Genomic DNA, 26,607 nt, shown 5'->3' with positions numbered 1-26,607 from the left:
AGCTGCCCTAGCCCCGGCCTGCTACTGCTGTTTCATTGCCAGCAACAGCCATGATAAACACAAACATGGAGATGGCATGAGCTTCCCTGGGCATAACCCACTTCTTCAGACACGTCCAGATCCAAGAGAGAACAAGGGAAGGGGGAGGAGGAAAAGAAGAAAAACGAGAGTGAAGATTGTTCAAGTGCCCCACCCCTTGTCCCAGGCCCCTCCCTCTTGTCCCAGACTCCGCCCCCCAGCGCTCCATATATCCTCCCGCCCCAGCCTAGCCCACTGCGCGTCCAGAGCTCTGCTCACTGGTCGCGTCATCGGCCCCCGTGACCCAGGCGGGGCGCAGTGATTGGCTACGAGGAGGGAGGGACGCGCGTGGTCGCCGAGCGGCCTGGCTGCGCGCCGCGTGGAGCCGGGGACCCGAGTCACTGGGGCGCGCGGAGGCGGGGCTGGTTCCAAGGGCCCCGGGCCGCGCGGGAGCCACGTGGGCAGGGTGAGTCGCTGCGCGCTCAGTCCCGGGGCTGCTGATCTCGCGCGGAGCCGGGCTGGCCGCTGGGGCGGGGCCGTCACTCGGCTGGGGGGGGGGGGGGGGGGAGCGAGAGGTGCCTGGAGCGATGATGAGTGAAGCGGACTCTGACCTGGTATTGCCCAGTTTGTCTGGCTCTGACCAGGGCGTGATCACAAGATCTTCTCTCTGAGCCGGCCTGGCTGCCGCCCTGCGGAACGAACCGGCCGCCGAGTACGCGTGGGCATCCCGTGGGGCTGATTGAACTGTGCGCCTAAGCAGCCACCTGGCAGCAGCTCTTCGTGGGGAGAATTAGAATTCAGTTTTAGCTCCTTATAGAAAGCGTTACGCAGTCAATTGAGTTGGGACTAGGGATGTGAAATGTCGGTTAATTGAACAGTTGAGTAACCTCATGAATTCTTATTGGTTACTCAACTATTCGATAGTACCTGGGGGCAGGGCCAGCAGCCAGCGTGCTCCAGCCCAACTCCCGGGGAGCCCCCTGCTGCTCTGATCTCTCTGTAGCAGATGCAGCAGCACAGGGTGCCAGGCAGGAACTGGTCTGCTAGGGGAGCTAGTTTAAAAGCCAGCTCCCCTTGCGGATCAACTGCCTGTCACCCCACACTGCTGTTGCCTCTAATAGAGGCAGCAGCACAGGGTGGCAGCAGCCCCTGTCCGGGGTGGGTGTGAGCTCCCGGACCCAGCACAAGCCGGGCTGCCTGCTGGACTCCTAATACACTTTAAATGCAAAGCCACAGCAGCAGCAGCAATAGGTCCTGGACCCAGTGTGAGCCAGGACTGAGCCAAGCTGCTGGCCAGCCTGCTAAAAAAAAATTTCTGATGGTGGAGGAGGGAAAATGTGTGTAGTCTATAAGCTTTTGCTTAAATGGTTAATTGATTATACTATTACATCTCTAGTTGAGACTGCTACATCTTGACAGTTCAGAGGATATAGTGAAAGTAGGTTCAAATCCTTTAAGTTCTGTCCTACCCTTTTAATGTTGATAGAAATGTAGCTGTGTTAGTCTGGTGTAGCTGAAACAATACAGGACTATGTCGCACTTTAAAGACTAACAAGATGGTTTATTAGATGATTTATTAGTGGGTCTGGCCCATGAAAGCTCATCATCTAATAAACCATCTTGTTAGTCTTTAAAGTGCTACATAGTCCTGTCTTTTGTTTCACCTTTTAATGTTGGATGTTATATCATTGTATTTGCCTTTTTGCAGCTTGTAAATGCTGCTAAATTGTCATTGAGCAAATTATGCAACAGCTGTTAATAAGGTTAATCTCTAAACTATGTTCTAATTCAGCTTTCATTTTCTTTCAGGTTTGGATGACAGTTTCATGGTTGGCTTTGTGGTCACATGAAGGATAATGGAATAACTGAAGCATCAAATGCAATGTGGTATCTTTGTCAGATTAGGGTCGGAGAGGAGGCGGGGAGTGGGAATGGGGAGTCCCAGACCACCATAACTGTTCGGGAAGCTTGCACCTAACTCCTACCCACCCAGCAGCAGCACGTGCTGCCTGAGCAGCCAGAGCTGGTGCAGTCCAGAACACCCAACCCCTTTCCCGCACGCAGAAAGGCAGCAAGGGAACAAAGTCCCCAGCACGCGATGGACCAGCATTTTAGGTGGGGCTGGCGCAGTCTGGGATTCATTCTCCCTCCTCCCCCAGAAGGCAGAGGGGAATAAAGTCTCCAGCGCGTCAGCTGGAGCCGACGCAGTCCGGGACTCCCCCTTTCCCCCATTCCCAGTCCGCACAGGAAGGCATCAGGGACGTGATGAACCAGGGTTTCAGGTACCGTGCTGTTTAGGGCTCAGGGGAGCAGCCCACGCACTTCCTGGACTTTGGCCTGCAGCTGCAGGATCCCCAGGTGCTGGTGCCTGTCCCCTCCCCCTGCCCCACCACTCACCGGCACCCTGTCCTCTGCCCCAGGCCCTTGCCCCGGCACCCACTGGCCCCAACCCCCTGTCCCTTGCCCTAGCACCCATTGGCACCCTACCCCAGTCCCCTGTCCCAGTACCCCCTTCCACAATACCATGTCCCCTGCTCCCACCAGCACAATTGGGGCCACATTAATGAAGCTTGTGGGGGTTTTGGAGGAGTTTTTATCTTGCATCTCACCTGTGTGGCCCCAACTGACTTTTCTGTGGGTCAGTGACCCCTGACTCAAAACAGGTTCCCTGCCCTTCTCATAAAGACAATGCAGAAACTTTTTATGTTTGACATAGTATTTTATTTAAAAATGAAGCCTGGCCAACAAACCCCCAATTGGGGCCAAGCCCCCATCTGCCCACAGCATCATAACATTCTTGCCCTCCCCCTTCCCCCAGACCTGAACCTTTCATACACTGGAACCCCCTGCCCTGAGCCCCTCACATACCCCAACCCAAATTCCTGTACCCTCATATCCACAAGCCTGTGGCTTGCTTAGTACCTTAACACTACATCTGACCCCAACACTGCCCGGCCTGAAGCCCCCTCCCCAACCCAGCATCCCCTTCTCCACCTCCTGCTGTACCCGGATTTCCTCCAGAACTTGCACCTCTCACCCCTTCCCACACCCAAATCCCTCATTCCCACCCCAGAGCCTACACATCCTGTCTCAACCCAGCGAGGGTACGGCTAGACTGCAGGAGTTTTTCAGGATTCCAGAGATATCCCAGAAAAACTCTTCTTCATCCAGGGATGCGTTTGTTCTTCCACTTTTTTTAGTGGAAGAGCAAACGTGCTCTTTTGGTCACCCCTATATTCCTCTTTCCACGAGGAATAAGGGGGCTTCCAAAGAAGGGGTTTTTCTGACATTTGGTCCAGTCTAGACAGGCCAAATGTTGGAAAAACCTCTTCTTACAGAAGAATTGGGGGAAAAAAGCAGCAGTATAAGGGTTGGGGATAGCAAGTGATGGAGAGGAGGAGAATAGAGAGGAAGGGGTGGGGTAGTAGATCTTGGCTTGTTCTGTCATTTAAAAAGTGATCTGGGGTGTAAAAAGGTTGGAGACCACTGTCATACGGTTATATTGCTCTCCTGGAGCGTCTTAGGTATCAATTTTTTCAAAATTGCTGGAAAATATTTGCTGAAGCAAGATGTAATGAATGACATGAATTAATATAAATTCTGAGCTATATTAAAAGCTGTGTAAAATCTATTCAATCTTGGATAATCTTTCACTGAATGACCTCTTTCAGAGGCGTCTGTTTGCATAAGCTCACTTAAGCAGGTGAGGTATCTGTATTTATAGATCCCAAAACTATTTGTGGAGGCAGCCCATGTTAATAGCCCATGCCTCCAAAGGCAGAGGTAGCCATTAGCCAGGGTCTGGTATTTAAAGTGACAGCTTTCATTTTAACAGTATACAGGAGTTTGGGACTCTTCTTGTGCTTCAAAGGATTTAAAAAAGTGTGGCTCTTAATGTGAAAGATGACAAGTTCTTTGCAGCAAGTTGTCAGAAGGCTAAACAGCTGGTTCTGTAACAAACTGTAATAACATGCCAGCTGCGCTAGTCCACTGCTGCCCTCTGTAGTAGTTTCAGTAGAAAACAGAGCACACACTTCATGAAAACCCACTCTCTTTCAGAGTGGCTAAAATTAGCCCTGCTTGCCGAGATCAGTCAGAGCGCTGTGGAAGCAAGATAAACTTTAAAATCATCAGGAGTCAACTTCAATACCCTGCTGCTTAGTGATCAAAGGAGACATTGCAGCATGAGGTGCTAAATGAAGCTACACTAATTTGGTTTTAGGTGTGGCCAGTTTAAATTGAGGCTGGCCAAGTTGCAGCCCAATGCGTGGCTCCTTTTCAACACATGGGCGCTATTCTGATTACAGTTCCCGACATGTGTGATTTTTATTTTGATCAATGATCTCCCCCAACTGTCCATATCATATGATGAAAGCAGCTGCAACTTGACCCAGTCCATGCAAATATAAGCCTTCAGATGAGCCTGTTAGCAGTGGTTTAAACCTTAAGTGGAATGAATCTTAGTATCATGCTAAATAGGCAGAGAGGACCAGCTTTACTACATCAGCAGTTACTAGCAGATTTAAGGATACATTCAGCAAAGTAAATCTGAATCAGGGTAGTTTCCAATTTTAATCTGGCTTCAGCCACATACTGAATAAACCCAATTGAGACAGAACGGAGTCTGCTTGCTCCTGTTAGCATTGCCTGGCTTGCTAACTTCACCTGAGCCATCCAAGGGGAGATTTGCAGGGGAGAAACGGGACAGCTTAACCTGACTGGTAGGTACAGCCCTGTTCTGTAAAAGCTCTCTTGTGAATGCCAAGATGAAGTAGTCTTAGGAATGTAGGAAGTGCCAGGCTGGACCCAAGCAGAGCTTCATTTAGGCCTGTATCTGTCTATGATAGTGGTTTGTACTAGAGCCTTCTGGTTGAATTTGCCAACCTCGCCCTAGCATCTCAGACTTGGATAGAGCCTGATTGCTCTGCTAATAGACTGTCACTGTGCCCTTTGCTGCTCTAGCAATGTTAGACACAGTCCGGCTGGCTGAAAAGGTGTGCTCAAGAAGCTAGAGAGTGTGCAGTGCTTGAACCCGTTAGGGATCTGCTTTGTAAGTATCAGTGCAGTCAACTTTCAGGGGAGTACAGTTTGACTAGGTGCTGCAACTCTGTAGCATAGCCCGTGATGGGGCACCTTTGGTGACTCTTGACATACGTGTAGACACAGCGATAACAAAATACAAAGCCGGACGTGGAAAGGACTGTATCGTTGGCTCGGATTTTGTGGCACAACGGGCACACGGTCTTAAGTGCTGGCAAGAGGGGTGAGCGTATGCCATGATCCAGGTGCACAGGTGGCGGAGGAGTAGGCAATGCAGTCAAGGATTTGATGGTCTCCTGGTTCTCAGATGAGTACCACCAGTCCAGAAACTGCAGGAAGAACACACCCACGGAGAGGCCGGTGGACAGGGATAAGGCAATACCTCCCAATGCTTTTTTCACTGTGGATTGCACTTGCTCCTTAATGCTGCAGAAGGGAGTAAGATACAGATAGACAATTAGCATTCCACCTTGTCACCTGCCTGCAAACTACAGTGCTGACAGACAATAGTTTCAGAGGCAATTCCCAGCTCTACAAATCAAAGAGGCTTCAGGGCTAGTCACCTACTGCTTTTTTTTTTTTTAAGGGGGGGGGGGGAAAGCTTGTTACATGTTCCTGATGTTTACAATGTTATTTAGAATCGGAAACAAAAAACAGGTATTTCAGGTATGTGTAATTTGCTCTTTGATCACAGCCTGCATGAAATGTGGAAAGTTGGCTGAGGCCCAGTAGTTCTTAGTGGGAAGGAGCGGGATTGGGCTACAAAGGAATTCACTCATGGGTTGTTGTTTCAAAGCAGGCTGAGGCTGGGAGTGTTCACAACTCAGTGCCTTCTGTGCAGGATTTCTGTAGAAACAGAATTGCTAATCCCAGTCCAGTAATGGACAATTTACCACCCAAGTGGGTAGGTACGCCCATCTCAGAAGGGCTCCCAAGGACTGAATAGGTTCACAGAGACTGAACCCATGCAAGTTAAGGCAGATTTGCTACTGGGTACCTCTGATGTTTGACTTTGTTTCCCTTCTGCTCAATGTGGCCTTCTTTGAACACGTTTCAAAATTATAGGAGCTCTCTTTGATCCCCGTACACTGAGACAGTTTTGTGCTATAGAACCATCTGGGTATAGAACGACAGCTCCAAATAGTCCCACATAGAATTCTAAACTGTACATGGCTCCTTTGAAACTTACCTGCATGCTACCTGCTGGCCTGCAGTTGCTTCTGCTAGTTTCTGCTCCAGTGCCTGGATGTCCTCTGCTGTCAACCTAACCAGACGCACACCAGCCAGGCCCAGCAGTGGGGAATGATGCTGAGCCTTCCCAAGAAGGTAGCACAACTGCTGGCTGAGAAACCAGCCCTCCCAGGCCATGTTTACAAAGGGATAGGCAGCTAAAAAGGCCCTGTAAAAGCGCTTCCAAGCTGATGATGGAGGATGGATGGAATATTCATCCTCTTCCCTCAGACTGGAGACCAATTTCTCCAACTTTGTTTTCAGGTAGGGAATGAGAACCAACAAGAGGAGAGACTTCCAGTGTTGCTTCTTTGGTAGCCCAGCACTGGCCAACTGCTGCAGCCCCTTTCTGTCTCGCAATGGTATCCTCTTTAGGCCATAGAAGTTTTCTGAAAAAGAGGCACTACACTTGGTGAGAAAATGCTGCTGGAGCAACAGATCCAGGAGGGCGTAGATCTCATCGAACCAATGCCAGAGGAAGCCGTAGCAGCCGGGATTGGATTCAGCAAGCACCTAGCATAAGTGGAACAGGGAAGGAAGCAGTGTCAAAGGGCAACTCAGTTAAAGCAATTCTGGTCTATGTATCCAGTATAAGAAACAGACTGGAGCAGTGATCAGAATAAAACACTGGCTAGTAGAACTTTGGTCCTTTGGAAAATTAAATCATTCAGTTTGTTACCAGTATACAACTGGCAACATGGTATCAATGTGTGCAGCCAGCTTAAAAACTGGTTCCCCCCCAGCACCGTCTCCATGGGGAGAAGAGGCAGGGACACAGCGGAGAAGTGGCAGCACTTCCGCCTTTGAAATGTAGCAGGACTCTTGCTCCATTTCAAAAGTAGAAGCACTACGGGGAGAGCTGGGGACTCAAAACAGTCCCCTGTTGGCCCCACACTTCTGGCACTTTGCTTTTGAAATGTACAAGAGCTATTCAATTAGTTGATTAATCTAAATCAACATAGTGAGTAAAGGGCATTTCTCCGGGGACACATTCCCCAATAATGAAAGTGTGTCTCCTACAATTATCTGACTGCATATGTATCCTCACTGAAACAGGGTCTCAAAAGCACCGTGTATATTTGTGTTTTCTCTCCAGGATCATTTGTTCAGAATAGATGCCTTGGTACTTCATGTCTGGAACTAAACTAGCATTATCGGCAACAGTCAGAAGAACTTCGACCTGGGCACTAATCCCGCATGTGCTAGAGAAAGAGGCAGTCTAAACTAGGGATGTAAAAGTGTAAATGACTAACAGGTTAACTGAGCGGTTAACGGTGTTGGTTACACTCAGCCTCCCAGGCAGGCGGCTTTGCTACAGCAAGGGCTGCCGGCTCTGCTCCTGGGAAGCCTCTTCCCTTGTTGCTGGGGAGGCTGTAGCCTGGTTAACCATGTAACTGCTGAAAAAAATCTCAGCAGTTTTTGAAAAATGTACATTACATTGTTACATGATTTTAAATATCCCTTGTCTAGACACAAAACTTGGAGCCAAGACCTGAGCACCAGTCAGTCCTACTTCTGCTTTTGTCTTCATCTGTTTCTTTGGCAAGCCACCTAACTTCACTGCTTGATTGTCATTTGGAGAGAACGTTTCACTCCCTCACAGGATTGTTGTGAAGACAAGTTTATGTTTGTACAGTGGTCTGAACACAGGAGGTGCTAATCAGTGCAGTAATTATAGGCAGTTTATCCCATGCTTTGACAGCACAAAAGAAACATCGCATACCTGCCACCCAGGGACTTGTTTTCCACACAAAGGAGCCCTTTAAGTTTCTGGGGGTCCAGAATTCTCAGCTCCTGGGCCATTATAGTATCAGCCATGGAGAGGTTACAATCTGTGCAAGGCTGAGCCAATGCATCTACTCAGGCATAGGAGTTCTGTATCCTAAAACTGCACTTTGCCTTTTTATAGCACCTTCCATTCAAGTCACTAAAGTGCTTTCCCAACATGACAAACAACTCTCAACCTCTCTGTGAGGTAAGTCTGTATTATCCCTCATTTTACAGAGAGAAAAACCAAAGCATGGAGAAATTAAGTGACTTGCCTAGGTCTCTGGAAAATCAATGTCAGAGCCAGGAAGAGGCTACAGGAGTCCTGAGACTGCTTTAACCATTAGCTTGTACCTCTCCTCCTGGATAAGGTAACTGACCCCAAGTACATGCTTGACACTGACATTAAAATTGATTCAGCTGGAACACTGTCAGTTATCTTCAGAATTATGACACAAAAGCTTTGTCTGTGCAGGATGGAGTAGAAAATCCCTGCCACAATTTGTTTCCAGTGAAAATACTGGCAAGTGTCTATCCGTAATATAACACAACTGCACCAATGTTTTATAAATGCAACTGAGCCAAATAGTCAATGAGACTTCAATTCTATATGCAAAAGCTCCTAAGTGGAGACTAAGGTACCACGTGCGCGGTGGGATACAGACATTAGGCCAAGTTAAAAGGTGTAACACCAAACTCACTTCAAGTCCTATTTTCACATTCACATTTCTCATGCTCTACCTCCTCCTCCCTAATGGGGGGCTGGGGGAGGAGGGTCCATCTTTACCTTGGCCACGTGCTGGAGTGCAGGTCTCACGGCTGACATCAAGCTGTCCTGGGCCACCACCTCAAAGATGGACGGTGTGTCATCGCTGGCGGAGGCGGCTGTGAGGTGAGCCCCGCGCTCTGCCATGGCGCCCCCGTGCAGCAGGGACTGAGAGGGGGGAGGTTTGTCCCTCTCAGCTCAAGGCAGCGGGCTGCGGGCGGGGCAGGTGCGGTGACGTGCCCCACCCTAGGGGTGCGCCGCGGGACCCGCCGTGCCCAGCAGCGCTGGGAGTCCCCGCGGCGGCGCTGAGGGGCCCTGGGCTGGCTCCTGGAGTCCCCTGGGGGAGGGGCAGCCCGGGGGCGTGCGAGTGACGTCAAACGCCCGGGGAGGGAGGCGGGGCGCGGGAGGGGGGCGATTGGGGGGGGGGTCTCCCGGCCGCACACTTACCCCGGGGCCGGGTCGCCCGGACCGGAAGTGGGAGGGGGCAAGAGGCGGCGCTCTTTGCCCACAGCCGCGTCTCTATGGCTTCGGCGGCGCGTACGCGCTAGGCGAGGGTAGAACTCTATCACCCTGAGCTGCTCCGCTTCCGGTTCCCGGCCACCGCCTCCTCCGCAGCGGTGTGAGAGTCTCGGCCGCCCCGCCCCGCCCCCGGACCGCGCCCGACGCCCGGTGAGCGGGCCCCGCCGTGGAGCAGCCCGCGGGTTTGGGGGGCTCTGAGGAGGCCGAGGGGGCGGGTCCGCAGGGCGCGGCCCCGCTGGGGGGCGGGTCCCCTTTGTCTCCAGCCCCGCTCCTGGGGGCCCGGCGCCTTGTCGGGTGTCACCGGGAGACGGGCGGGCTCCGGGTTCCCCCCCTCCCCCCGTCTGAGCCCCGGACTCTTCCCCTGGGGCCCCCTGAGGCGAGCGGCCCCGCCCCGAGGGGCCCCGGGGCCGGGCACAAGAGGAGCCCGCGCCCGCCCCGGTTCTGGGCGGTCAGGGCCGGGGTGTGGCGGGTGCGAGCCCCGCGCTGCTTGGAGGCTGTTGTGCGGGAGGGCGTGTGCCACGGGGTGAGACCCCTCTGGTTCAGTCTCCTTGTGAATTTCGGAGGCTGAAAGGAACCGCATGCGTGTGAACCAGCAGCGCGCTCAGAGCAGAGCCGAGCCCGCGGGGTATTTCCTTGTCATGTTCTTTTCTTATCTGGGGTGAGCACAGGCCTCTTGCTGCAAACCTCAAAACCATTCCCAGTTTACCTGTTTGAGCTGAGCAGGTGCTGGTTGGATACCAACTGGGTTGCAAGAGCACAAAGATGAGCTTGATCGCTCATCTTTACAGCCTCAGTCTTCTTTAAACATCCCTCAGCTCTTGCTCATAAAAATCCCTGTTTTCCATCTTGAAAAATTTTTCAACTCTCCTCTTGGTTTGATCTGTGTATTTCCTTGATGGTTATTTGAAACCATTGTCATTTGTGAATCACTGCTCTCACATTGCTCTTTGTTTCTTAGGTTTCACTTGAGACTCACTGTGCCCTATAATGGGTTTCTTAGTAAACTAGATTATACTGAGCACCAGTGGGAAATTGCCTTTGACAGCATGTCTGAAGCTAGCTCCAACATAGTGAAATACAATACTCTGCACCCTGGGGAAAGGCAGTTTTGTATTGTATTTAGAGTATTGTGGTGATGGTGCTTATTAAAATAATAGTCATAAATGTTGTTTGTAATCTGCCAAATCAGGAGGTCATTAGGACACATACTGTGACTAGATTTAAATCAGAGTTGAGTAATTTTATGAGTGCTAATGACATTTGTAACCAAGCAAGCTAAAATAATAAGGCTAATGAAATCTCGGGCTTCAGGGCATAAAGGTCTCCTGTGAAGTTTAGCAAGGCATTTTCCTCCTCTGTGTAGCATTGCGCAATTAGTTAAATGTGCATGTAACATTGTGTTACTCGCCACAGCAGTGGCTCCTGCTGGACACTCAGGCTATGTCTACACTTGCAGCTTCTTGCATGAGAAATATGCAAATGAGGCAAAGCGTGGAATATTGCCAAGCCTCATTTGCATAACTAATGAGCCACCATTTTTGCAAAAGAGGCTCTTGCGCCAGAGGGAGCTGTCTACACTGCCCCTTCTTGCGCAAGAAAAACCCACTTGCACAATGCCGTTATTCCTGAAAATAATCAGTGTAGCAGCATTGTGCAAGAAGGTTTTTCTTGCGCAAGAAGGGGCAGTGTAGACAGTTTCTTCTGGCGCAAGAGCCTCTTTTGCAAAAATGGTGGCTCATTAGGTATGCAAATGAGGCTCAGTGATATTCTACGCTTACCCTCATTTGCATATTTCTTGTGCAAGAAGCCGTGAGTGTAGACATAGCCTCAGGGATTAGCTCCTGTTGGCACTGGCGCGCCCCCTTCCAGTCGGTGTCTCACCTTCCTGTTAATCTGTTTTCCATCATGTATCTGTTCCCATGTTCCTCCCAGACTGCAGAGCCCTTTCCTCTGGGTCCTGTCTTACTGCAGTACTTCCACACTGTGGGGCCCTCCCTTCAGGGAACCCCCAAGACCCTGTGCCCACCTTGCCTCAGTGACCCACTGCCAGTTGGCATCTAGACCCTACTTCTGGGCAAACTGAAGTCTGAAATGGCCACTCATCATTGGCATGGGGGTGGACCTAATGCCTTCTGCTGCTCTGGCTCTTTCAGTCCTAGGACACTCAGGCCTTGAGAGAGAGGCCTCAGCCAGGAAGTTTGCCTGTTCAGAGCTCCCCAGCCCTGGCCTGTGTCAGGAAGCTTCTATAGCTTCCCTGGCAGCCAGGTCTCTTCTGCTCCACAGCTGGAGCAAGAGTGTGTGTCTCCTCCCCTCTAGGAGCCCTCATTTATACAGCCATAGCTGCTGGCTCCACAGCCCCAGCCCTCTTCCAAGGCTGGATTTAACCCTTCTTAGGCCAGAGCAGGGCAGGTGCCCCATCTCAGTGCATTATTGGATTTTTGACCTTGCCTTAAATAGCCAGGTATTAGCCATTATTAGAATGGCAGACTGAATCAGTGGCGGTTCTGGCCAAAATGAAAGATCCCTGTGCATAAGAAAACTACAGCATAGTGCAAGAGCTACATTAGTGCTCATAACAATGGTGTTGTGCCTGATGCTTTAGTAAGTGAAAGACAAAGTCCTCTTTCAAACTAGGCTAAGCTGTGAAGCTGCAATAGAATTGCAGCTGCAAATAGGCTGCATTTTTAATTACGAAATGAGGCTAATAGCAATTTCCTCTCTCGGAAAGCTGTGGGGATTGCTGCCAACAGTGGTAAGCTTCAGGTATTTAAATTCAGAATGGTGCCATAGCCTGGGCTTTTTGAGTATCTTTCTCCTCTGTCCCTGTCTTTAAACATTGCCGCTTGTGTTGCTGCTCCCAGACACAAAGCTAGCTTATTGGCAAGGCAGTAGCAGAACCAGCGTGAACAATCCTGATCAAGGTCATGTTGTTGTAGTTGCTGGGGTGTGAATGGATACACCTGTACGAATACCACAGGCAAGATCTGATCAGGGAGTTGAAAAGATAAGCAAAATATCAGGGAAAGGGGGTTCAATAGCATCAGAAACTCCAAAAGGATATGTTTAGGGTCCCCAGGTTAACCTTCCCCCGCCTCCCCCACCTCATGAACAGCACAAACAGGAAGTGATGCTGGCCTGCTGGGTTTTGGGTGGGACAGAGAGATAGTGGGATGAGTTGAATCACAGAAGTCCCCTTGGGTGTACTGCTTATGCTACTGTCACCTGCCTTTCTGTTCTCTGGGGCTCCCCATCACCATGTCCTGCTGAGCCAGACCCTCTAGTCTTCCCCAGACAAGGCTTAGCACCCCCTGTAGAGCAACACAGACATTGAACATGTTCAGCTCGGGGGGGAGGGCTCAGCACCCAGGAAACCAACCCCCAAAAGGGACCAAACCCCACATAAATCTGTCTTGCGCTGTAAAATTTTTACACAGTGAAAGCTCATAAGGTCCTCCCACTTCATCAGTGAAAAAGAGATGCACAATTCTCCCCCTTCCCGCCCCCCGTAACAGGTATTTACACTGGACTTGATAAACAGGAATGTTTCTATTAAGTACAAAAAGTAGAATTTAAGTGGTTGCAAGTGAAAACAGATCGAAGTAAATTACTAAATAAAAAAAAACCACCTAGCTAGTTCTAATCCACTAAGAAACTTGTTACTAGGGATGTGAAAGTGTAATCGTGTAACATGGCTAACTGATGAGCCTGGGCTCAGTGGATTAACCCTCACACACAGTATGCATGGGAAGCCACCTGCCCTCTTGCGCTGCTGCTTCTGTATCAGAGGCAGCAGCCTGGGGTGGCCAGTATGGCTGGTATGTGTAGGGAGCTGACTTCCCCCTAGGCCATACATAACCGCATAAATTTTCAGTGGGGATGTTAAACAAGTAGGGATGTTAAAGTGTGTTTATGTGCTAATTCAGTGGTCCCCAACGCGGTGCCTGCAGGTGCCATGGCACCCACCAGGGCATTTATGTATGCCCGCCGAAATATCTGGGCTGGCTCCTGCCCCGGGCGTGCGGCACATGGGTGGTGCTGGGCGCAGGGCGCATGGGTGGCCCTGCCTGCAGGTGTGTGGCACATGCGCGGTGCCAGCCCCAGGTGCAGGGCACGTGGGTGGCCCCTGCCCCGGGTGCACAGCACATGTGCGGTGCCTGGCGCAGGGCGCGTGGGTGGCCCCACCTCCGGGCACGTGGCACATGCGCGGTGCAGGCCCTGGGTGCATGCGTGGCCCTGCCCTGGGTGCATGCGTGGCCCTGCCCCTGGAAGCGCGGCGCATGAGCGGCCCCCGGGGGCCCAGCAGCCACAAAAGGGTAGGGACCACTGTGCTAATTCATACCCTAAACAGCTGTTCTTATCTCAGGTAAAGAACTTCAAGTCAGAGTTGATCTTTTCTCTGGCCTGGGTTGACAGCTATGCTGCATGCCACATGGAACCCAGGGTCAGCTGGGGAGTCCATGGATCAGCTATGCAGCGGCCGCCTTGGGGTTTCAAAGTGGCAGCGCCACTGTGCGGCACTGCCACTTTGAAGTACCCTCCCCCCCCCCTTTGCTGCTTCTCTCTCATAGAGGCAGAAAGGGGGGATATTGATTAGTCAAAAAACTAGTCTTTAACATCCCTAATATAAAGTCCTGGTAATTTGTACATCATATTGGTAATCCACTCAGTTTTGTGAAACAAATGTGCAAGTGTTCAAGAAGCTATTCTGACTACAGTCCTCCAGTAACAGACCAACGTGCCTATGCAACTTTATCCCGACACCCAACACACCTATAGCAACACACTGAGGTTGCAGTTCAGCCCTGTAGTAACACACCAATGCAGATGGGATGGTGAGGCGGAAAAGATTTCAGCTTCAAGCTTCCATGAGTTTCTTGTAAAACACTGTTGTGAAAATCGATGCTTCGTTATGAAGAACGAGGAAAAAATGGTTTTGTGGAGTGTGTGGGGAACAGTCGGTTTTGCAATTCCTTCTGGGATGCAGCCCCAGAATGCATCAGTAGGGGGAGCGCTACCCTTTCCTTATTTATGTCCCTCCATTGTCTGAAATGGGTGGTTCTGAAACACAAATCTATTTCCATAAATGCACACTTAAATATAACGTCTATTTTGTGTGGTATTGGGGGCGGGGAGAGGAAGGTTGAAATATGTGGAAAGCACTCAAAGGTCCTTTTCCTCAGTATAATTAAAAACATCCTCACCAGGGAGGATTGAAAAAACATGGGAAATTGTTGAACTCCTTTCCTACCCTATCAGAAACCACCTGCTGTGTTTTGCCACCAAACTTCAGTTGAAACTTATTTTTTAAAAATCCAGTATTATATTATTAGTTGGCATGGCAACATGGTTTTTAAACCTTTGAAATTGGGTATACAGAACCCTTGCTTTTTCCCTTTTGGGATCCCATTGTTTTTCTTGAATGCATGCTTTGAATAGTGGGTCAACAGAAGCTGCAACTTCTATTCAAATGTTCATTGTTCTTGCAGGTGTGCTAAGGAACCAGAACCATGACGGACTCCAAGTATTTCACAACCAATAAAAAAGGTTAGCTTTAAACTCGCACAGAACTTTGGAGGTTCCTGGAGATGCTCTGTGGCTATAATTTCAAAGTAGCTTTTTTGAATTCCACTTGGAAGAATTTGTGCTTTTCTATTAAATTTGTCCCCATTTCTTTCTTTCTCTCTCTCTCTCTCTCTCTCTCTCTCTCTCTCTCTCTCTCTCTCTCTCTCATCAAGGGAGTTCTTCAAAAGTAGGCCAGGAAACAGTCTTTGAGCCCCTCCTCCTCTCACTACATCCCCTTTTCTGTGGTGGTGTCAAAAGGTGGGGCTGAAATGCTAAATAAGTGCAGTATGCAGACTTGATGGCCCAACTTACCTTTCCTGACTCCTGATTTTCCCGAGTACCATGGCAGCAAAATTTGGAGATTGGAAATGCACAACAATTTGTCTGATTTGTTAGGGTTACGTTGAAGGTTTCAGGACCATGGACAGTTTTCAGTCAGACAACTAGAAGTCTGCTTGGGTTTGCTGATTGGGAAGAGTAGGACTGAAGGGCCTTGGTGTTTATACATGCACGTTTTTAGCCATTTGGAAGGCTTCTTATGAAGTCACAACAGGCTTCTTTCTAAAAAGTTGTGGGTCTTTGTTGCCTTCTCAAGAGCTATGGTGAAGTTTACAAGAGGAATCATATGCCCAAATCATCCCTATCCCATCCAAGCGCCTCACCCCAGTCAATGATTCTCCCTTGACTTCACTGTTACCGTGGTTGTAACACTAATGATCATCCATAGCACCTTGTTGAAAAGGGGTAGTGTTTTTGAAATATTGTGGATTATGGGCATTAAAGTAGCCATGATGCCCATTTCAGGGAGGCATTTCCTTAGGCCATTACTGTGAAGTCAACTCTGGCCTAAAGGACTAGTAGTAAATCTGGAACATGAAGTCTCCAAACCCTCCAGAACGGATTCTGCATTTTATTGTGTCTGGGGTCAGTGTGGGTGGGAGCAGAATGTTAATTGTCTACCTCTTTCTCCAGTGCTTAAATGTCTGGATGTTTCTGTGGAATGGTCACCATTGCCTTTTGTGTGGTCATTATGCTTTAGAGTAAGCACCCTACGGAAACAAAATAATTCCCCTCTTTTTATGAGTTTGTCTGCACAGGGATTCTCAGGAAATTTAATTCAGATTAACAAAAGGTGCGAATGTAAAGTGGTTTAGTTAAACTGCAGTAGATACCTTTACAGGTGCTCTTACTCCGAATTAAAGTGGTCTTAATTTGATTTTAACTTAATTCAGTTTAGATGGCTTTACCATCAATTAAGGCCACTTGAATTCTGAGTAAGAGCATCTGTACAGGGATTTAATATGGTTTAACTTTAATTATGAACTGCATGTCTTAGCAGATGGCTGGTGATGGAAGCAACCATGTTTTTCAGAACAGTAACTTTGCTCTTTTCTAAAGACCTTGGTCATCGGTACTAGCACAGGGAACAAACCTTACTCTGTAAAACATCATGTGAATTTACAGCTCTATAGAATTATTTTATAATGCAGCACTTTTAATGCATCTTTCTACAAGTCAGTTCAGCTGCTGATGTTTCCTGTAGAAATTATGGCTTGCTAACTTAATAGCCCATCAGAGGAAGAGAAGGGCACATAGTTTGTCTATCATCTCTGCAGTGCGTTCATGACTTCCTCATCTTGCCTGATCAAAGCTCTTGGCACCCAGTGTGTTTGTGACTTAAATGGCACTTGCTAATGCTAAACTTCAAGAACTGAGCTAATGTTTAGGGATAGGAGTAGGATTTATGTACCTCTCTTGTCTCTCAGTGTGCTAGTCTGCGTTGGTCTTTTTTCCAGAGATGACTACCTGCTAGACTATCCTAAAAATGTCATTTGGAATCAAACGTCTTTAAGGATATTGACTGCAGTCTTCTTTCAAATGAGTTGGTATGAAATGACAATCAGGTATCGCTGGCCCATATTGCATTACTGGTTTTTAAACATGATTAGCAATAGTGTCTGATGCTAACAAATCAGTTTCCTCAATGTGTTCTTAGTGGTTTTGAAATCTCTTGCCATAGTATGTTTGCGGTATTCATAATAACCTCCATTTCCTCCACTTGCCATTTGGCATGATGGAATCAGCAACCCAACTTTTCCATCCCAAACGGATTGTTGTCACATGTAGACTGCTGGCTTGACCACTCCTTCTCCTGTTTGAGCAGTGCTCAAGAGAAACCATTCGATCTTCAGGGATGAAAAATGCAGCTTTGTTCTCATTGCTGTTTTCTGTCATGCTTTCAGATTGACAAGCCATGTCCTTGTTCCTATGCTAAAGGCCACCCCCTATGCTATGTCTCAAAATCTTTTGGCTCTGCTTCATAGTTTTAGATCCCTACAAACATCTGAAGGACAGGCACCTCTCAAACCATTCAGCCTTTATGTATTGCAATCATGGGTCTGACAGAGAATCCTACAGTAGTTTTCCTGCATTGGTCTATGCCCATGGTGTCCAACATGCTAGCCACTAGCCACATATAGCTGTTTGGCTGGTTGAGTGTGGCTAGGTGGCTTGAACAATGTGGCTAGTTGGCCAATAGTGTGTGACTATAGTTTGCTCTAGTTGTAGCCACTATAATGGCTACTGCTTCAGAACTGGTTGGACACCATGGGTCTGTGTGCAGCAGAGGTTTGGGTTAGTGTAACACTGTCAGGGGTGCTTTGATCCTCCATGAAAGTTGATACCACAAAGTTTCCTGTGACTCCTGCTATGCTATATGTCCTTGTTAGGTGGCTTATGTATTCTGATGACAGTGATGTCTTGTCTTCCCAAACCAGCTATCATAGAATACTAGGACTGGAAGGAACCTCAAGAGTTCGAGTCCAGTCCCCTGCCCTCATGGCAGGACCACATATGGTCTACACCATCTCTGATAGACATTTGTCTAACCTATTTTTAAATATCTCCAGAGATGGGGATTCCACAACCTCCCTGGGCAATTTATTCCAGTGTTTGACATCCCTGACCGTTAGGAAATTTTTCCTGATGTCCAACCTAAACCTCCCTTGCTGCAGTTTAAGCCCATTGCTTCTTGTTCTATCCTCAGAGGCCAAGACGAACACATTTTCTCCCTCCTCCTTATGACACCCTTTTAGATACCTGAAAACTGCTATCATGTCCCGCCTCGGTCTTCTCTTTTCTAAACTAAGCAAACCCAATCCTATCAGCCTTCCTTCATAGGTCATATTCTCTAGACCTTTCATCGTTCTTGTTGCTCTTCTCTGGACCTTCTCCAGTTTCTCCACATCTTTCTTGAAATGCGGTGCCCAGAACTGGACACAATACTCCAACTGAGCCCTAACCAGCGCGGAGTAGAGCAGAAGAATGACTTCTCGTGTCTTGCTCACAACACACCAGTTAATGCATCCCAGAATCATGTTTGCTTTTTTTGCAACAGCATCACACTGCTGACTCATTCAGCTTGTGGCCACTATAACCCCTAGATCCCTTTCCGCCATGCTCCTTCCTAGACAGTCACTTCCCATCTTGTATGTATGGAACTGATTGTTCCTTCCTAAGTGGAGCACTTTGCATTTGTCTTTATTAAACTTCATCCCATTTACCTCAGACCATTTCTCCAATTTGTCCAGACCATTTTGAATTATGACCCTATCCTCCAGAGCACTCGCAACCCCTCCCAGCTTGGTATTATCTGCAAACTTAATAAGCGCACTTTCTATGCCATTATCTAAATTGTTGATGAAGATATTGAACAGAGCCAGTCCCAAAACAGACTCCTGCGTAACCCCACTAGTTATACATTTCCAGCAGGATTGTGAATCATTAATAACTACTCTCTGAGTACGGTTATCCAGCTAGTTATACACCCACCGTATAGTAGCCCCATCTAAGTTGTATTTGCCTAGTTTATTGATAAGAATATCACGCGAGACCGTATCAGATGCCTTACTAAAGTCTAGGTATACCACATCCACCGCTTCTCCCTTATCCACAAGACTCGTTATCCTATCAAAGAAAGCTATCAGATTGGTTTGACATGATGTATTCTTTACAAATCCATGCTGGCTGTTCCCTATCACCTTGCCACCTTCCAAGTGTTTACAGATTATTTCCTTAATTACTTGCTCCATTATCTTCGCTGGCACAGAAGTTAAGCTAACTGGTCAGTAGTTTCCTGGGTTGTTCTTATTTCCCTTTTTATAAATGGGCATTATATTTGCCCTTTTCCAGTCTTCTGGAATCTCTCCTGTCTCCCATGATTTTCCAAAGATGATAGCTAGAGGCTCAGATACCTCCTCTACGAGCTCCTTGAATATTCTAGGATGCATTTCATCAGGCCCTGGTGACTTGCAGGCATCTAACTTTTCTAGGTGATTTTTAACTTGCTCTTTTTTAATTTTATCTTCTAAACCTACTCCCTTTGCACCAGCATTCGCTATGTTAGGCATTCCTTCAGACTTCTCGGTGAAGACCAAAACAAAAGTCATTAAGCATCTCTGCCATTTCCAAGTGTCCTGTTACTGTTTCTCCCTCCTCACTGACCAGTGGGCCTTACCCTGTCCTTGGTCTTCCTCTTGCTTCTAATGTATTTATAAAAAGTCTTCTTGTTTCCCTTTATTCCCTTAGCTAGTTTGAGCTCATTTTTTGCCTTTGCCTTTCTAATCTTGCCCCTGTAGTTCTGTGGTGTTTGCCTATATTCATCCTCTGTAATTTGTCCTAGTTTCCATTTTTTATAGGACTCCTTTTTAATTTTTAGATCATGCAAGATCTCATAGTTAAGCCAAGGCAGTCTTTTGCCATATTTTCTATCTTTCCGATGCAGCAGAATAGCTTGCTTTTGGGCCCTTAACAATGTCCCTTAGGACGAATTAATCTCAGGAAAGGTCTCTTCAGTTGTTTTATAGGTAGTTTCAGAATTCAGATGTGATTCTTTTTGAGTGTCTTTCCTTATTCTCTCTTTACCTTATCCATGGTGTGTTTTGGTTTTTGACTAAAATTGTCCTGCCATGTTTTTGACACTTTGCTTGTATTGCGCTGTGGTCTGTGTCCTCCCACTCTCCCCTAACTTGCAGGAAGCAAACAGTGACGAGTGAAGACAGGAAAGTCTTGGCAGAATTCTTGGCTAAACTAAACCATGTTCTCCTCTAGTGTTTCCCTCTTTTGTACCTCACTCTTTTTAATCCTTGTTAGATGATCGCTTCTTTGTGCTCTTTCTCAGCAACTAATATAGTGAGGTGGTTTGGTGCCCCAGATAGGGTGAGTTTCTAACATGCATTGTGGCTTTTATTAACTTTTTCTTTGAGACTATGTCCTCCCTGCCATTACCAGAGTACTGAAGATCAACTTATTTCTCTTCTGAACAGCATCCCCACCAGTCAGTGTTCCCTCTAATTTTTTCCATCCATGTGGGGAATAAATTTTGTTGTGTACCAAGACATGAGCAGATGTGCACCACCAGTAGGAACAGTTGCTGCAAGCTGTGGGCAGCTGAAGGTGCCCTGCAAATCAGCTGGGTGGCACCTGAGTCCTGGGCAGCTGCTCAAGTGCTTAGTTTACAGGGAACACTGCCCTCTGCCATTCTTAAGATCACTGTCCTCAAGGCCACCAGGAGCTCATCTGCACTGCTGTTTGGTAGTAGGGGTATAGCGGGTTGCTTTCTCCCCAAGGTCTGCTCCAAAGGTTAATTGTTCTGACTCTTAGCCTGTGGCAGAAGAGACTGGCAACACATTTTGGCCTCCCATTTGGTGGCTTTCTATTTTTCCCCCATGCAGCTCCTGCTGCTGGTCTTCTGAGGCCTCTTATAACTTCATGAATCATTCACTAGCCCGGAGATAATAGAAACAGTTTTCTAGTGTCGATGAGAGCACAGCTCACTTTCCAGATAATCCTGAAGCTAGATCCATTGGCTTCATGAAATTGAGATTCATCTGTCTCCTTGCAGGAGAGATCTTTGAACTGAAGGCTGAGCTCAACAATGAGAAGAAAGAGAAGAGGAAAGAAGCAGTGAAGAAGGTGATTGCTGCCATGACTGTGGGGAAGGATGTCAGGTAAAGGCTTTTCCCCTCTCCCATATGGTCTCTAATGTCCTCTTCTGCCTGGGAGCCTTTCTGTCCTGAGACACTGTGACAGCGTATGCAAATTCACACAGTCCTTTGGGAGGCTTGAGGGATTCTGAACATCTGATAACCTTGCTACCAATTCTGACCCAGTTACAAGTGAAATTCAGGGAGTTCTTACAAAACCCTCTTCACCAGTAGGTCTCCAAACACTTTATGAAGGAAGGCAGGATCATACCCACTTTGCAGCTGGGGAAACTGAGGCACAGAGTGGAGAATGTGATTTGCCTAAGGTTACACAGCAGGCCAGTGATAGAGCCTGGGTCTTCTGAGTTCCCGTCCAATACTCTATCCTGCTGGCCTCCTCTTAATTTCTATCCTAAACTGGGAACAAGTGGGCAATTTCTTTTCTGGGGAACTCCTGGTCTGGAAGAGTAGAAAGAAGCATTACAGGCCTTGATTGAAGGTTTTAGTAGATCACTGGAAGGTAAGGGACAAGCTTGCTAGTACTTTTCTTTGATCGAACCAGTTGTCCTAAATTACATGGGCAATAAATGTAATGCATGGAATGAGAGAGTATTCTCCAGTGCTGGTTTAGGCAAAGGTTTGTTTAAAACCTGGTCTTGGCTTAGCTGTGTTAGGTGTCCTAGCTGGGCTGACAATTTTTAATCCACGTGTTAGCTGACATGGGTTTTTTAGTTTTAAAATAACTCTGAGGTGTTGGATTTAGATGATTGTATGCCATTCTCTACCAGTGTTATGGTTTCAACTAGCAGCCATCAAACCAGGCCTTTGGCATGGCATCTAACATGCTGAATAAACGTTCCTCTTTAAAAAGCAAATGACTGTCAATATTCTCATGTTGTCTTGGCAGCAACTTTTTCAGTCGAGGCTTCCAACTCTTCTTGGATCCTGCAGTAAAGCCATCGTAATCCTGGGTTCATGGTCCGTTGTCAGGGAAATGAATGTAAGGTTGCAAACTAGCATTATGACTTGGTTGCAGGACAAAGCAGAAGATGAGCTGAAGAGGTAGCACCTTTCAAGTAGCCCACAGCACGTGATCCATTAGCTTGGAGATCTGCATAACTTTCACCAGAGAGATGCAGAAATGAGGAAACCTTCCTCTGAAATGCTGCTTGCAGTCTACTTGGCATTTGTATGAGCTGTGGTTTAATCTCTTAATTGTTTTATTTTATTCTGGGCTGAAATTTGGTTTCAGTCCAAATCAGGTCTCCTGTCCCCCACTAAATGTTATGTGAACTGGTGCTCTCTAGCTTCCAGTTAACTCCAGAATTAGACAAGATATTAACATTGTTCGGTCAATTTCATTACTGATACATGTTCTGCAAGAGCTTGAGGCACAGAACTATATTAAAACCCAGGAAAAACTATTCTAAAAACTCACTGTGAGCTGTGTCTGGGGAGGAAAGTGCCCTCTGATTTGACTATAGGATAGAGCAGCAGCAGAACTCCAGACTTTTCCTAGCCTCAGAGGATACTGCCGTCATGCAGTCAGAGGGCTCATTTCCCCTTTGTGCACCAGTTTATCTAACTTCTTCCTCCCCCCACCTTCTGCCTTCCTTTTATCCAGCTCACTCTTTCCAGACGTGGTGAACTGCATGCAAACAGACAACCTGGAGCTGAAGAAGCTGGTCTACCTGTACCTAATGAACTATGCCAAGAGTCAGCCAGATATGGCCATTATGGCAGTCAACAGCTTTGTCAAGGTAAATTGGCCCATGACTCACCAGAAAATTGCCTTGTACAGTTTGTGTCCAAGTGCTTTGTTTGGCATAGTCTGTTTCTAGGGTGCAGGTAATCTACTTGTTCTCCAGAGTCTTTGGGCAGGTGTGGGACTCTGAGGGGGAGTGTGCAGGGAATTGAAAATTGTTATGCTGTCTTAGACGCGAGGTCCCTCTAGCTCAGTATCCCACAGTGACAAGTGTCCAGTGATTCAGAGGAGAGTTCATAAGCCTAGCCATAGGTGATTCTGGGAAAATCTGTCCCCAGGGAAAGCTTTACTGACCCCTCTCAGTTAAAGGATAGCAGAACTCTTGTTCAGGTTTTAGCCTTCATTATAACTCTCTGGTCTTTCTGGTTATCCATAGAAATGTCTAGTCCACTTTTGTGTCCCACTAACGTCTTGCATCAATACCTTGTAGTAATAAGTTCCTCAGGCCGACTGTGCATTATTTAGAACAGTATTTCCTTTTATCAATCTTAAATGACTTGCCTTTCAATTTCACCTTGTTCCCATGTCATCAGAGTGAACAGCAGAGCCCACTTTTTTGAACTCTTCAGTATTTCACATTCTTTGACTGTCATCTTTACCAACATTTTCTAACAACTTGACTAAAAACGTATCTCCTAGGTATTCTGTGACTTAATGTTGTAAATAGAATTGAATAGAGGTGCCAGTAAATAAGTCCCAGCATATGTGTGAGCTTTTGATGTGGCAGGAGGGAATGAATTGGCTGCTAAGGAGAGGCAACCAAATATAGAGGGATCTTCTGCTTTTCAAGGTCAGTTCTGGAAGCTCCCTTCATCAGCAGACTCGTGGGGTAGCTGAAATGGAGAATTACATTCTGAAACACACTTCTGTTGAGACAAATTAGTGAGTCTCTCAGCGGAAGTTTTGGCTGAAGAGAAGCATTGAGAATATGACTTTGTTATCTGCTAGCGGCCAGGGCTAGAAACTGTTAAGAACCAGTATGGAGTGTTTTCAGAACCAGTGCACTTTCCCAGCCTTTGTCCTGGACCAGAACACTACCTTTCTCAAGTGGGAGGACCCATTGCCCAGGAAGGGGAAAATCAGAACATCCTGACCCCAGCTTTCTGTAGCTATCGTGAAAAATATCAGTGGCTTACATTACAAACCCACTTGTTGTTGTTGCTTCCCCCTGCAGGATTGTGAAGATCCAAATCCCCTGATCCGTGCTCTGGCAGTCCGTACAATGGGGTGCATCCGTGTGGACAAGATCACGGAGTATTTGTGTGAGCCTCTCCGGAAGTGTCTGAAAGATGAAGACCCTTATGTGCGGAAGACGGCAGCTGTCTGTGTGGCGAAACTGCATGACATCAATGCCCAAATGGTGGAGGATCAGGGATTCCTGGATTCCTTACGTGACCTGATTGCAGACTCCAATCCTATGGTAAAGTACCTTAAATACACTCTCTTCATATTTGTAACCGACCAGGTACCAGTAATCAAAAAAGTTCATAAATTGCACTCGCTGTACCACTCCCTTGTGTGTTATTGGGAACATTTACACCCTGTAAAGGGTGGGGCATGCTTTGTTCTTCCAACACACTCATGTTTTCTGTGTCTCTGTAAATTTCTCCACTATGTGAATCTTCCACTGGAAATCTGTATAGAAATAAAATTTCAGCTTACCCCATACCTTTCCTTGGTGTTTACATCCACCTCCCATTCCAAACAAATTTAGAAAAATGCTGTATTGAGAAGCCACACTGGGCTGGAAGTAATGTCAACTTGTTTGTGTGGATTTTGAAAGGGGTGGACAGCAGTGAAAATACAATTTTGCTCTGAATCAGCACTTGGGCATGACAGGAGTCAAGAGGCAGAGGTGGAAGCATATTGCAATATTTTGTAATAGATTCACTGGCTTGAAAAGAAATATTGATCAACTTTCTGGCCTGCCGGATGCCCTTTTCCCAGTGCTAGTTATGGAATGGAATCTGGCACTAAAATCAGCTTGATTCTTTCTCCCTGGCTGAAAGTCGAATTACTCCTCTGCCCTGTTCTCCCGTCTCTGGTAACGAACAGAGATAAGTTTGATAGTTGTGAAATTGAATCTCCTGTAATTACCCAGCCCTGCTAGGCAGATGGTGAAATGCTGCCACTGCCTTCTCAGAAGGTATCTCCTGTTGCTTTCTAAGGCAGTGGGTTGTGTCGGCAATAACAAAAGTGCTCAGCTAGGCTTGTTTGCGTCCTCCCATCATCTCCAGGGTTAGCTTGTTTAATTCTGGGCTGACCCCTGAGACTGTGTTGGACGTAACCATCTGAGCTCAGCACTCTTCTTTGGCACTAGAGGTCATGTAACCGTGACACAGCAATCCCCTCTGGAGGGACCCCCCGAAGGCTTGGCCTCCAAGCTGGGAATGCTGTAGTGGAAGGTGCTCGGCTCCGGCAAAGGGAGGAGCATGGCAGAGTGTGTGCCTCTTCCAGCCAGGTCAGGAGCTCTACTCGCTGACTCCTATGTGAGTCGTGCCTGGGACTCCTCAGCCATAACAAGGGCACTGCCCGATGCAGGGAGGCCACAGACTCTGAGCACTCCCAGCCCCATCCCTATGGTATTCCTCCCTTTTAGTAACTGTGCTATCTAAAGGTGGACGGAGGTGAGATTTCCCATCCAGGCAGTGGCTCTCCATGCCAGGCATTGAGCACCTTTGTGGGGATGTCTGAAGTAAATGAACGTTCATTCTGTCTTGCTAAGTAAATTCAGAGCCAGCGCGGTTACAGGCCTGAGGTGCGATTGCTCTGTCTGTGTGCACTGCATACAAGCTTCCGTGACAGCCACACCCAGTGGTGCAGGGATTGTTTGCCCTGGGAAAAGGGAGCAGATGGACATCCATTGAGAGCCTTGCCTTGTGGAATTGTAACGCAGTTAGCCATCTCCTATCATTCTCCCCAAGCGTGCTTTGGCCTGGGCTTGGCAGGAGTCTGAATCCAATTAGATTTGCCCACCAGAGTCTCTGTCTTTATGAAGATGCTTCTCTTAGGTGATTTGAGACCCTTTATTGGTCTCCTAGCTTGGAGTTCTTCAGCACCATTCCGTTGTCCTTTGGTGGGCACTTAAGGCTCAGGGTTCAAATCATGCATATTCCTCCTGTTTCAATAAGAGTTAAAATGTGCTACAACGCTTATACAATAGCACATCCCTGATTGCTCCAGCATGCTGCCCATGAGAAGAGTCCATGAGATGCTCAAGCTTCAGTGGATTGATACAATCACTATCTGAGAGGTTTGGGGCTTGTACCTTTGCTGTGCCCATACCAATGCCCACTCATCAGAGGAAAGATCTTACTTGAATGGCGCTGAACCCTTGTCCCTAGGCCTGTCCAAACCAATTAACCTCAGTCGCTTTAAGCAGGAATTCCCTTGGTTCCTGAGGGCACCCACACATTTCAGCACTTGCTTTTGAATGTAAAAATATTGTATTTAATAGGTGAACATGGGCGTTGTATTAAACCCCAAAAGATGATCAATCAGAAAGCTGAATGAGGGGCATTTAAAGGTAGCTGGAGTCCTATTCAGAGGTCAGCAGCAGTTAAGCAGGTAATCCCTCTTTAGAAATGGTGAGGGGCAGGCCAGCTGCATGTTTGGGAAGAGGGTAGCCCTAGGGTTACCACAGCAACCGCTAGGAATTTAGCTGGAGGCAGCTGGTGGCATAATGTAGATGTCCCTCAGGAAACAGTCCGAGGAGAGGCTGGGCATATAGCATGACTAGAAGAGCTTCCTATGAAATTCGCTACTGTATGTAAAGAGAATGTACGTACTAAAACATTTCCCAACAGGCTTTGCAAATAATTGTCATGGTATCTCTCTCTCTCTGCTTGTCTTTATCAAGGCTTGTCTTCACTATGTGGCTAAATCGGTACAACTGCAATTGATGCAGTAGCATCAATTCATCTGACCTGCTAAAGATTTAACAAGTTACGCTAGTT

At 47.5% G+C, this 26,607-nt stretch overlaps 2 protein-coding genes, 1 long non-coding RNA gene and 1 other non-coding gene across 5 annotated transcripts in view; 3 read left to right on the top strand and 1 right to left on the bottom strand.

Annotated features, from left to right (window-relative positions):
* Window positions 1-3,649, top strand: LOC112545208 (uncharacterized). Its single transcript, XR_003088675.2, has 2 exons — window positions 1-484; window positions 1,828-3,649. It is a non-coding gene; the product is annotated as an uncharacterized LOC112545208 (long non-coding RNA).
* LOC112545212 (Z30 small nucleolar RNA) lies at window positions 601-693 on the top strand. Its single transcript, XR_003088679.1, has one exon. It is a non-coding gene; the product is annotated as a Z30 small nucleolar RNA (small nucleolar RNA).
* A 466-nt stretch (window positions 3,650-4,115) lies between the features above and the next one.
* PEX12 (peroxisomal biogenesis factor 12) lies at window positions 4,116-9,230 on the bottom strand. Its single transcript, XM_006119607.4, has 3 exons — window positions 8,843-9,230; window positions 6,248-6,801; window positions 4,116-5,484 (listed from the first exon to the last, which is right to left on the bottom strand). Exons 1-3 carry the CDS (start codon window positions 8,966-8,968, stop codon window positions 5,085-5,087), a joined length of 1,080 nt encoding a protein of 359 aa, XP_006119669.2. The 5' UTR covers window positions 8,969-9,230; the 3' UTR covers window positions 4,116-5,084.
* Window positions 9,231-9,315: 85 nt separating this feature from the next.
* Window positions 9,316-26,607, top strand: part of AP2B1 (adaptor related protein complex 2 subunit beta 1) — a 103,157-nt gene continuing 85,865 nt past the window's right edge. The window contains exons 1-5 of one of the 2 annotated variants that reach the window (XM_075905003.1): window positions 9,316-9,490; window positions 14,827-14,884; window positions 20,805-20,910; window positions 22,511-22,646; window positions 23,826-24,071. In XM_075905003.1, the coding sequence (XP_075761118.1) occupies window positions 14,848-14,884; window positions 20,805-20,910; window positions 22,511-22,646; window positions 23,826-24,071 (525 nt within the window). In that variant the 5' untranslated portion in view covers window positions 9,316-9,490; window positions 14,827-14,847. The remainder of the gene's footprint in view (window positions 9,491-14,826; window positions 14,885-20,804; window positions 20,911-22,510; window positions 22,647-23,825; window positions 24,072-26,607) is intronic. The other variant, XM_075905002.1, reaches the window with a different exon arrangement.

Source organism: Pelodiscus sinensis, chromosome 21, assembly GCF_049634645.1.
Source record: "Pelodiscus sinensis isolate JC-2024 chromosome 21, ASM4963464v1, whole genome shotgun sequence".
Classification (NCBI taxonomy): domain Eukaryota; kingdom Metazoa; phylum Chordata; order Testudines; family Trionychidae; genus Pelodiscus; species Pelodiscus sinensis.
The sequence above is the reverse complement of the archived record's forward strand: the minus strand, read 5'-3'. Positions and strand labels throughout refer to the sequence as shown.